Raw genomic sequence first — 12592 nt, 5'->3', positions numbered from 1 at the left:
ACAGTCATGCTGGGATGGTACTCAACAGTTGGTTGGTTGGTTGGTTGTTTAAAGCCACACTCAGCAATATTCCAGCTACATGATGTCAGTCTGCAAATAATCGAGCCAGGACCAGACAATCCAGTGATTGACATCATGAGCATCAATCCACACAATTGGGATCGATGGACATGCATCAACCAAGTAAGCGAGTCTGACCACCCGATCCCGTTAGTCGCCTCTTACGACAAGCATAGTCTCCTTTTACGGCAAGCATGGGTTGCTAAAGACCTATTCTCCCCCCTAATCTTCAATGGACGGGACAGGGATCATCATCCATCGCAATCTCCAGGGCCAGATTTCCAAGGATGACGTTTCCCCAACCCATGATGTTACCATTCCTTCGCCAGCAACTGGGTGAGGTGAAATGGGTTTTAACGTCACGTCCAAGATTATTGTACTTATATAGCAACGGGCAGGCATGTGTGTGTGTGTGGCTGCTTGTACTGGTCCGGACTGATGCCGATTTATAGTGCTAGCACACTGAGGTACCATGCCGCAGTTTAACATGAATACCCCACTCAGACACAGTATATTGACTCCGAGTCGACCAGTCCTTGTTTTAGCCCCCTAATGCCGAGCGCCAGACAGGGTAACAACAAGTACCATCTTTTAACGTCTTTTGGTATGACGCGGCCGGGGATTGAACCCCGTACCCTCCGCTCTACCACTAGACCACGGAGGCGGTTGCCAGACACAGGGCACGACACGCTAGGCCTCACACAGCAAGGGTCGTCCAGGATTTCTCTTCTCCTCACAACGCTGCAGTTCTTCAATGGCCAGTTCGCTCACCAGACTTAAACCCAATTGTGGTAGCATCTGGATCTTAAGGTCAGGTGTCCTGATCCACGACAGAACCGTCAACATTTGCAAGCCTCACAGAGGGACGAATGACAACAGATTTCCAATGACGTCATCAGGCGGCTGATGACATCGATGACAGTGAGTCTGGGCATTTATTATATACTTCAGTGTGAGTTTTCTAAAGAAAGTTATATTTTCATTGCAGTGAACATAACACTTGATAATTCACTGCTTTGAACATAACACTTTGAAGGAACTATTGTCATACAAGAGGGACCTCCCCTCAAATTGGCTCCCTTTAACGTAAGTGTCTGTGCCATTCACAAATTGCTGACTTCCTTTTTACGTTAGTTCAACACTTACAAGGCGAAATATGGACAGATGGTCGTTTATGGAGTTAATACAGCCTCACTGTGTTTGTTTTTCTCTTGAAAATGTTCCCTTATAAACTGTAAATTTCTCACTTAACTCATCAATCGAGACCGTTCGTTTTGCAAAGCCTCATTTTTGTTTCTTGACCAGCGTGTATTCTTTCGCTTCCAACAGCGGTCTCGAAGTTTTCAAGAAGATTTTTTTTGTTCAAGTTGATTTAGTATATAATCATATCTATATGTATGATACAGCATTTTTTCGCGACCCTAAATATTTTTTGTTGCTTTTGTTTATATTTTTTATGATTTTGCAAACACTAAACTACATTTTTATTTGCAAATACAAGGGGTGGTGACCCGTCCCTGTGTGTTGGCTAGGGAGAATTTACGTTTCAAAGTTTTACATTTGTAATGAAATAGATGACAACAGCTCGGGCATATATGCAGCTAAGTGTGTTTAGGTAGGTAATAAGTGGATTATCACAGTGAAGACATATCAAGATCATCTCAAGTTGATGTCTCTGAGAGAGAGAGAGAGAGAGAGAGAGAGAGAGAGAGACACCCCTTTAATGGAGAAATCTATTACAGAAAGCCACCCCTTATGGAGAAATCCATTACAGAAAAGCCACCCCTTGTGGAGAAATCCATTAAAGAAAAGCCACCCGTTATGGAGAAATCCATAACAGAAAAGCCACCCGTTATGGAGAAATCCATTAAAGAAAAGCCAACCCTTGTGGAGAAATCCATTACAGAAAAGCCACCCCTTATGGAGAAATCCATTACAGAAAAGCCACCCCTTATGGAGAAATCCATTAACAGAAAAGCCACCCCTTGTGGAGAAATCCATTACAGAAAAGTCAGTATCAATGACAACAAAGCCAGCATTAAAAATGTCAAGCTAAGTTGAAAAAGTAACACAACAACATGCCTCAGCGGAAATATTTAATGAGAGTTTTATCAATATAATCTTCCCACAGTGGAGTGAAACTATGTACACATGAAACCAGACATGCAACATCTAATATATACAGAGACGCCATCCACCCACAGACAGACACACACCGCTCAGCAGCTACCGGGAACACTCCGTGTAGCCTGGAGATCTGTCAGGACAGTATAGCAGAGAATACATACAATCAACCCAGTAATACTCCGTGACATTACCACTGAAATAATTAGGCCACACAGTTCTTAATTTTCGTTTCACGGGCCCGCTGCCCCTACTGAAAACCATCCGGTCCAGTAAAAAATTAAACACATTTATTAATTTTTATTATGTCTCCCGCTAGTAATATAGACCCTCTTATACACTAAAACATACTCTATATAACTTCCATGTCAACATCACTATCAGTGATTCAAGAGACAGTTTTAACTCCTCGACAGAACGACTTTCATATCAGCAAAGAAATAAATGATTGACATAGCTATTTATTTAATTTTGACCGACCTTGTGCGGAGAAGCTGGAATAACTCCGTGAAACAATAAATTAAGAAAGTGTGGCCTTTCAGACAATTACCACAACTTATATTTTTTCAGGTTATCAAGCCACAAACCACGAAAACAACTGTTAAGCAACCTACTTAAACCTTTCTATTGAATTAGAAATAAATGATTTAACAATGGTTAATTATTTTATTAATAACAGAATGCTGAGAACAAACTTGCATCTGAAAGAAGTGATACTGCAACCGTCAGTACCACTGCAACTGTCAGTACCGCTGCAACTGTCAGTACCGCTGCAACTGTCAGTACCGCTGCAACTGTCAGTACCACTGCAACTGTCAGTACCACTGCAACTGTCAGTACCACTGCAACTGTCAGTACTACTGCAACTGTCAGTGCCGCTGCAACTTCAGATTTCCAGTTACAGTTTTAGTGTAAGAACACAGTCCAACACAATGTCTGCTAAACACATCCAATTTAAAATATTTTAACTCTCACAACAAAGTAACTAGTCCGTGAAAACAATAAACCACAAAAGCAAAAAAATGTGGCCTTCATAAATGTTATCTTAAATATTATGTGAAATATATAATTGCCCTTGCAAGTCTTACATCATCTTCAGGAGTCAAGGGTGTTGACTGACTGTATAAGTCCACTTTCCACCCTTGCCAAATTAGGCTGGAATTTCTGGGCTTAACCCAGTGTGATAACAAGTTATGTCCCTTCTATGACCCTCCTACTGACCAATCAGATTTTTCCTATCATATCACTTGCTTTTGCTTAAAACAAAATGGCCACGCCCGGTAAAGACTATCTGATGATCGATAATAAAAATCTATATTGTAATAAAACGGGTCATACTTCGCAATATGCATCAAATCACATAATCACCTTGATAATAAACATGAAACGATTTGGAAAATATCCGTTGATGGCGAATTGGTGGTACACTCGCTTTGCAAATCCAGCTTATGAACCAGATGTCGATTTCATTGCGCGATTTGGATTGGACTATGCATAGACTAGTCAAAATGTAACTCCATAATTCCAGCCTAGTTTGGCAAAGGAGGAAACTGGACTTTTATAGTCAGTTAACTCCCTTCACCCGGGAAGATGGTCTTGCATACCTTTTATCAGACATTTAAAACAAATCTGTGATAAATACAGCATCAGTTGATGTTTGAGAAGCAGTACGTACATCATTCACAGACTACACTATAACTGAAGGAATAAAGTCACATACTGTGGATATGTCAGTACTCATTCACAGCAACAGAGAGTGACACTTCGATTACACGAACCAGAATTCCGTGCACCCCTGGATTATACAAGGGAAACATCATAATAATCATATTTGATGGCGTAGCTGGTCTGCGGAGGATGTAGCTGAACATGCATGGCACACACTGGTTCAACGCATCCAGCCATCTCATAGACACAGAACATATTATGCATGTAACAGTCACACAACGAAACAAATATACACTACAGACACCGAAATGGAGTATTGGGTTCAAATTCTGATATGATGAGCTTACCAACAAAGTTTAGCGATGATAATTATCATTTCAACAATACCATATCGGTTTACAAGTCACACAATCCCAAAGCACACAAAAAGTAGCCAGATAGTTCTTCCTGTAACACAATGGCCCTGTGGATATATACAGTTGTCAAAAGCCATATATTTCAACAAACATATATTGTTGACTCTTCAATAAAGTGTTCAATATTTTGAATACAATAATTACAAAGCTTGTCTTGACCACTACACCAGCAGGAGTTGATAAAGGCTTACATTCTTGACTCATCCAAAAACCTTTTCATAATTAAATGACAAAAACAAACCAAAATTGCAAAGTATGGGAAGATGGGCTTCATCTTGTTTGACTGCTTGACCAGAAGCTTCAAGCATTGTGTGAGAGCAAGCGAGTGAGTGAGTGAGTGGATCCTTGTCCAACTTACAGCATCATTCCAGCCATATCATGCCAGGCTCCACACAACCCACCCATGTGGTCAAATCATCCCAGTGTTCCCATGACGACCACAACGCGACCCCGAGGTCACAGTATTCCAGTTATATCGCGGCGTGTCAGCTTAATGTGGGAGGAAAGCCCGAAGTGATGCAGGTCTCAGACGTTTACCACTTCAGTGAACCCACGAGCACAGGTATGGGGCTGACAAACCTAGAAACATAATCGGGGCAAACTTTGATTCGAACCCACAATCATAGGTTTCTGGCGTGACCAAGGGACCTACTCTGCACAGTTAATCACGGCGCCTTAGACGACTGGGCCACCCGTGCCCCCACATGGCCGACTGAACACATCGTTATGATACAGACTACCCCGTCAGCTGGCAGTCAGCTGGAGACGTGCGACACTGTACATATTTACACAGCCCAACAAAGACAACACCACTCTACTTCACCGAATCTTTCAGATGGCCTTGTATATACCATAAATATAGTCCTCAATGCATCATCAATGCACAACTGAATGTGAAGTTAAATTTCCCCAAATACCAACGCATTGTACAATCTGAATATGGATGGTTTTATTTTAAACATGTAGAAAACAAAGCGTTTTGGACACAAAAAATGTGGGTCAAATTGGCTGAAAAGTATTTCCAATGACAAAACATAAATTCAAACACTGACATTGATTTCAGCCAACAAATATCTAATTCTGCTACATAATGAAATTGAATAAAAAATAATTTCCAAGAGATTTGACAATTTGGACAATAAGACCCAACTACCAGAACCACAGCGTACAACCTAGGAATGCTATGTCTGATTAATACATCTGGTGAAAGAAGGAGGGATGAAAGCCAGTGGTTTCAAAACTTGTCGTTTCACAAATACTGTACAAAAAATCATAAGGCAAAGACAACAACAAAATGACAATCACGACAGACCACAGGGCGCGCCATGACCTGTTAAAGTTGGTAGATTCAGGCTAATTAACATTTTAATTGGGTGTAAAAGCATTTGCTACCGCCTTGTACATCACATCTGTAGTGGCATCCTGTAGGATGCTGTGGCAGCTGTGCAGCCAATGTAGTATAGCTGTAGCATAGCTGTAGTATAGCTGTAGTGTTTCTTGTTTCGGCAGCCAATGTAGTATAGCTGTAGTATAGCTGTAGTGTTTCTTGTTTCGGCAGCCAATGTAGTATAGCTGTAGTGTTTCTTGTTTCGCCAGCCAATGTAGTATAGCTGTAGTATAGCTGTAGTGTTTCTTGTTTCGGCAGCCAATGTAGTATAGCTGTAGTATAGCTGTAGTGTTTCTTGTTTCGCCAGCCAATGTAGTATAGCTGTAGTATAGCTGTAGTGTTTCTTGTTTCGGCAGCAGATCAAACACATATACACATCAAACAAAGGGAAACAATGCAGTAGGGGAAACAACACAGTAGGGGAAACAACACAATAGGGGAAACAGGACATTATTTACAACATAAACAAAAATGGCACTGACTTCTAAAAATTGTCACAAGTTTGACATGACAAGATAAATTGTTCTCAAATCAATTAAATATCTTATTCACAAAGTACACTAGCCATGATATTGCTGCTCTGCTCTGAGTGACTTATGCACTTGATAATCAGATTTCAAAACTTTCTGCCTCTCGGGGTTTTTTTTAACAAAGAAATGCTTGTCATAGTTTTCACACTGAATGTGATTTCTCCCAAGCTTCAGCTGACAAGACAATCCACTATAAGTTGATTACTTCATCTTCATTCATTGTTTTCAAAAGTTTGAGATGGGAGGTACCTCATTTTTTATGTTTGCTACTTGTGATGAACTACTCCAAAGTCCTACCCAAAATCAATCTTATTAAAATCAGACCCTTCGCTCTCTGATTTGATGAGATTGACCAAACATAAAAGCTTCATGTGAATCGCATCCGTCAAATTTAATGTATACCATGTACACACATCTTGAACATTTTGTTTTAAATAAATATATTTTCTTTGCCTGTAGGAACTTGGGGCAAAAAGTACCGTTTCCGACGTAATAAGCGCCCCGCTCTAATAAGCACCCACTGCGATATTTGCTGATATACTGGCTAGTGAATAGGCCCAATTAGTATCCCATCCGATTGATCAATGTACACAAGACTTATTTATTCGGTATAATACGTGTGTTATATGCACCCTTATTTATGGGCAATTAAATTCTGGAATAATATATGTCGTACATAAACATTTCAGGCTGTCAGCACAAACCACGAAATATATCTTTCAACTATGGTTTTTTTCCACCATAATAATATTCTATTAAGAGCCCCCTATTTCTAATTTTGAGAGCGCCCTGGGCATTTATTACGTCGAATACGGTAGTAGTGATGGGCAGAGATGAAAATCTAATAATTAATCGATCATGGAATACCGTCTTTTGTCTTTCTAACTCACCAACAGGTAAGTCCACTATACCTTTAAATCCTGCTCCTCCTGACAGAAACGCTAACAAGTCTGTCTCAAACAGGTCTGGACATTCTTTCCTTAAAATATATTCTAGTTTAAAGTGTCCACTGATCGCCCATACATAACAAATATTTCTTTTATTTCATATATATTATGAAGAAGCTAAAATAACACACACAAAACAGGCATTTGACACAAGAGTTTGAACAAATTTGAACAACAAAACATTCCCTGACCAAGTGATTGGATATTTCAATATTTTTTGTATCTCTGTGTCAAATATATTTTTTGTTTCTCTGTGTCAAATATATTTTTTGTATCTCTGTGTCAAATTTTTTTTTTTTTATCTCTGTGTCAAATGCCTGTAAGCTTACTAACCTGGGACATTGGAACATGTATGCTGTTATAATGGACAGGTGGAAGTACCGTGCTTCACAGTGACAAGACTCTCACACAACACACAGCGATGACATCCCACACTTTGCACAGCCGACAAGTGGATTACAAACTCTTACACGTTACATCTGTTTCAACATGGACACCAACTGCGATGATGTCATGAAGCAATTACACATCGATAACAGGGTTTGGATTATAATACATATGCTCCCTTTTCACCAAATTAGTTACTATTCACAGGCTATAGGATTAACAGCATACTATGAGTATTTGTCCCAAGTCTGGAGGCTATAAAACCCCATTCACAGCATACAGCCCCATTCCGAGCATACAGCCCCATTCAATGAGAAGTTCGACATTTGACCAAGATGAGGTGTCCGTCATTCACCCGCAGTTAAGCCAATCTGATTCAGACACAAACATGCAACTAGCGCCATCTATACACAGACCCTACTGACGACACTACAGAGCAGTTGTTGGAAATAGCATCTGGAATCCAGCATTTCGATTGGTCCCTGGTAATTGTATTCTAAGATCGAGTTCTACGAGGACAGCTCTCTCAAAACCTAAAATGTTCCTAGCACATGTCCAGAGAGGCTCTAGTATCAGGTACCCAGCACATGTCCAGAGAGGCTCTAGTATCAAGTACCCTGCACATGTCCAGAGAGGCTCTAGTATCAGGTACCCAGCACATGTCCAGAGAGGCTCTAGTATCAAGTACCCTGCACATGTCCAGAGAGGCTCTAGTATCAGGTTCCCTGCACATGTCCAGAGAGGCTCTAGTATCAGGAACCCTGCACATGTCCAGAGAGGCTCTAGTATCAGGTTCCCTGCACATGTCCAGAGAGGCTCTAGTATCAGGAACCCTGCACATGTCCAGAGAGGCTCTAGTATCAGGTTCCCTGCACATGTCCAGAGAGGCTCTAGTATCAGGAACCCTGCACATGTCCAGAGAGGCTCTAGTATCAGGTTCCCTGCACATGTCCAGAGGCTCTAGTATCAAGTACTCTGCACATGTCCAGAGAGGCTCTAGTATCAGGTACCCTGCACATGTCCAGAGAGGCTCTAGTATCAGGTACCCGGCACATGTCCAGGGAGGCTCTAGTATCAGGTACTCTGCACATGTCCAGAGAGGCTCTAGTATCAGGTACCCTGCACATGTCCAGAGAGGCTCTAGTATCAGGTACCCGGCACATGTCCAGGGAGGCTCTAGTATCAGGTTCCCTGCACATGTCCAGGGAGGCTCTAGTATCAGGAACCCTGCACATGTCCAAAGAGGCTCTAGTATCAGGTACTCTGCACATTTTACTAATGTCAGCACTATCTCATAACCTTGCCCTAAGGAACCCAACTGTGATAATAATCAAACTCCCTCCAAACATTGCACCACAAATATTCAGCATTTTTAAAAGGGAGGGCTCCAAAATCATCTCTCAGTCAATTTCACTGCCTACAACATACTACATTTGGTTTTCAAAAGGGGATTTGACTTAGCAGATAAACAAACTGGATTTTGAAGACATGAATGCAACTTTCTAGGAATACCAATTGGCCTGGCGTGGTACCCCTTCAAAGTTATACTATTTGATGATGTTTGTACATGTTGGTGCTAAGCACTACATAATCCCAGAATAAGCCCAGGGCTCATAATGCACAAAACAGCTCCCATCATGGAGGCATTCAATGATTCAGGGCAGATCTGGAGGTGAAGGATCTTGCAGTGAAAACATTCAGAAGACAGAAGACTCTACAGTCCTTGTGAACTGGTTGGACAGAAGGATCAATATACAGACTAGGGCTGGGACGAGTCCAAATTTACTACCTGGGTACCTGACCCCCTATTACCCGACCCTACGCGGGTAGCCACTGCAGGTCTCAAGAGTTGGGAACAAAATGTCTGACGGGTAATTGTTTTACTGCAGCCCTGCAAAAACTATTTAGATAAATGTATCAAACAATCAGCAACCAGACCACTGTCACTAAAGTGGACTGAAGCTTTATCTTAACTCAAACATATACAAGTCATAAGGAATGTGTGTGCATCGTCAGAAAGAAATGCAAAAATTAGCGACTTGTAGTGTAACCACTGAGCTATAGTGAGTTTTTGTCATTAAACAATATATCACGTGACTAACAACGGGGCTGGGTAGTCCTGTGGGTAACCGGGTCCTACTCAGGACCCACCCGACAAGTACCCGAGTTACCCATCCCAGCCCTAAGATAGACATAACCTCAGAGCCAATATAACCTGTAGTGCTACAAACTGATAGTAATATTTGACCCGCATGTACTCTACATGCCAATATCTTCCCAGATGTTGATTCCTCAACATCCAGGTCTTCGTCTTCGTCTTCGTGTCAAGCCTCATCCTAAATAGCTGTTCACATGAACATGGTACTTATCACAGCAGAGGAAAGAACAAGCAGAAGAGATAGGGCAGTTCGGGAGGGAGACCACCTGTAACAGAGGTCGTGGCCACTAACACTTTTGTGGAACCAACTAGCACGGATACATAGCACTGACAGACCAAGACCAATGATCAGGGGAAGTTTTACAACTCAATCTTACACATTGTGTGACAATAACAGACACTTGATAAATATTCTAAGCTGGTAGTGATTAGTAGTGGGACGATACACCGGTGCATTTGTGGATCGTGATTTTTCAAGTATACAAGTATCGATCACAATGACACTAAAAGTAAAAAGTATCGATTCTTCACTTAAATTTATTCTTTAATGAATGTTATACCAAACACTATGTACTAGTGAAAAAGATCAGAAAAAATGTAAAAAAATTCATCCACTGCGCCATACTTGACACTGCCAAGTGCCAGGCATTTGGCCATACTGTCTATGACAAAGATGCTTACGCACCACAGACTAGAGCACATGCAAGTATCGTGATATGTATCGGATCGTACAGTTGTTGTATCGTCCCAGTCCTAGTAGTGATTGAATGTTGTTAAACGTCTCCATCACGGATTGAACTTGTGCCAAAGATCTATTTCAGAAGTCTACTCAACCATCTCAGCATGCTGAGTGTGATTGTGATGGCCTACTCATACGCACAACCTACCACACAGTCAACGAGATCTGCTTGCCAAACTGGCCGTATCGTTCTTACCCTGGCCATGATCATTGACTTTAAATATGGTGAAATGTGATGCCTAAAGCACCATAGCAAACTCGCCCCCTAGACCCTCTCCTCGCCCCCCTCCCAAAGAAGATGAATGACAGCCTGGAAGTGGTGCAGTATATACAGTTGATGTCTCGCAAGGATTGGTGTCGTTCACACTTGACGAGTTAGATAGCCCTCTACTCCATCTTGGAAATCTCAAAGTGCGTGTTCTGTAGTTCTTCATCCGAGTCCAGGAGGCTTGGCAGGGCTCTACACAACAGAAAGAGGGGGAGATGGTGGTCAGTGGGCTGCATTATATCTGCCCGTATTGACAGAACACTCAGCATTGTGGGTAACTTGTGGCCACGATAAATGTACCGTATTCGACATAATAAGCGCCCGCTCTAATAAGCTCCCAGGGCGATATTTGCTAACATACTGGCTAGTGAACAATCCCAATTGCCACCCTTCTGATTGATCACTGTACACAAGACTTATCTTTTCGTGTATAATACGCACTCGTGTGTTACATGCACCCTTAATTATGGACAATTAAATTCTGGAAAAATATATCTGTCGTACATAAACATTTCAGGCTGTCAGCATAAATTACGAAATTTATCTTTTAACTCTGTTTTTTTCACCAAAATAATATTCTAATAAGAGCCCCCTGTTTCTAATTTTGAGAGTGCCCTGGGCACTTATTACGTCAAATACGGTATTCCAGGTGCTTCTACCTTAAATCAGTCTTGAAGCCCCTAAAGCATTCCTACTTTTGTCAAAATGGACATGACATGACAGTCATTACTAAATGAAGAGCAGATTTTAGAAACGTCTTTGCTGGGGTTTTCCAGTGGTTTCAGAGGAGATAGCCAAAGAAAAAATTAGATTAACAGGGGTTTGTTTGCTTGTTTGTTTGCTTGTTAGTTTGTTGTTTAACGCCTCACTCAGCAATATTCCAGCTATATGACGGTGATGTGTAAATAATCCAGTCTGGTCCTGACAACCCAGTGATTGATATAACAAGCATCGATCCACTCAATTGGGATACGATGACATGCATCAAGCAAGTCAGCAAGCCTGACCCCGCGATCCCATTAGTCCCCTCTTACGACAAGCATAGTCGCCTTTTACAGCAAGCATGGGTTAGTGATGATGGAAAAACCAAATGCTCATACCACAAACATACTGCATGACAGATTTTGATAAAGAGGTGAGGTGAAATGGGGTTTAACGTTGCATCCAAGATTATTGCACGATGTATGCGTGTGTGTGCGTGTGGTTTTTTTTTTGCTTGCTTGCACTAGTCCAGATTTTAGATACCATGCCGCACTTTAGCATGAATCCCCCATTCAGACACAGTATACTGACTCCTAACCAACCAGTCCTTGTTTCAGCCCCTTAATGCCGAGCCAGACAGGGTAACAACAAGTGCCATCTTGTAACATTTGTTGGTATGACGTGGCCTGGGATCGAACCCCGGACCTTCTGCTCTCTGGGCGGACGCTCTACCACTAGACCACGGAGGCAGTCTTTTAATAACGATACGTGCAGCAGTGGCGGAGTGATGGCGTTTGAGTCAAATAGGAAACACGTAAGCTTTGTTGCAGCAACATCCAAGGGTGCACTGGTCATTTCACGGAAAGCAGAAAACAAAGTTTCTCATGTGCTCATAACTGGAGTTGTACTGCCGGAGAAAGACCATTTCAGCATTTGTATTGGCCACAAGACAAGACGAAAACTGTAGTGAGTTTTCTCCTGAAGTCTGGTTGACAGCTTGTCAAAACAGCATCAGTGTGCCGTGGTACAAAACAACCGATGTGCTTGTCAATGTTAAGGTATGGGAGTTATGATCACCTTAGCGCTAAGATCGGTTTGTACAACAGCACCCAGGACTATATATATATATGGATTGGTTGGGTTTAAGTGAATGTGTCTAACCCTGCTGATGTTGATGGAGGGATTTTTGTTTTATTTGTTTGTTTG

At 41.7% G+C, this 12592-nt stretch overlaps 2 protein-coding genes across 2 annotated transcripts in view; one reads left to right on the top strand and one right to left on the bottom strand.

Annotated features, from left to right (window-relative positions):
- Window positions 1-2836: 2836 nt before the first annotated feature.
- The window catches only part of LOC124151477 (transmembrane protein 87A-like), a 52255-nt gene continuing 42499 nt past the window's right edge, over window positions 2837-12592 (bottom strand). The window contains exon 21 of the mRNA XM_048403308.1: window positions 2837-10876. Within this exon, the coding sequence (XP_048259265.1) occupies window positions 10804-10876 (73 nt within the window). The 3' untranslated portion in view covers window positions 2837-10803. The remainder of the gene's footprint in view (window positions 10877-12592) is intronic.
- Window positions 8071-9248, top strand: LOC125384417. Its single transcript, XM_048403479.1, has 2 exons — window positions 8071-8777; window positions 9179-9248. Exons 1-2 carry the CDS (start codon window positions 8071-8073, stop codon window positions 9246-9248), a joined length of 777 nt encoding a protein of 258 aa, XP_048259436.1.

Source organism: Haliotis rufescens, unplaced genomic scaffold (genome assembly GCF_023055435.1).
Source record: "Haliotis rufescens isolate VD_foot unplaced genomic scaffold, xgHalRufe1.0.p SCAF_3, whole genome shotgun sequence".
In the NCBI taxonomy this organism is placed as follows: domain Eukaryota; kingdom Metazoa; phylum Mollusca; class Gastropoda; order Lepetellida; family Haliotidae; genus Haliotis; species Haliotis rufescens.
Note: the sequence above shows the minus strand (reverse complement) of the source record. Positions and strands in the feature narration are given on the sequence as shown.

Bases quoted from the DNA above. Each gene is read 5' to 3' on its own strand.
- LOC125384417 (XM_048403479.1), top strand. From the start codon at position 8,071: ATGTCCAGAGAGGCTCTAGTATCAGGTACCCAGCACATGTCCAGAGAG. The intron at 8,778-9,178 runs GTACTCTGCACA...TCAATGATTCAG, and splicing joins CAAAGAGGCTCTAGTATCAG to GGCAGATCTGGAGGTGAAGG.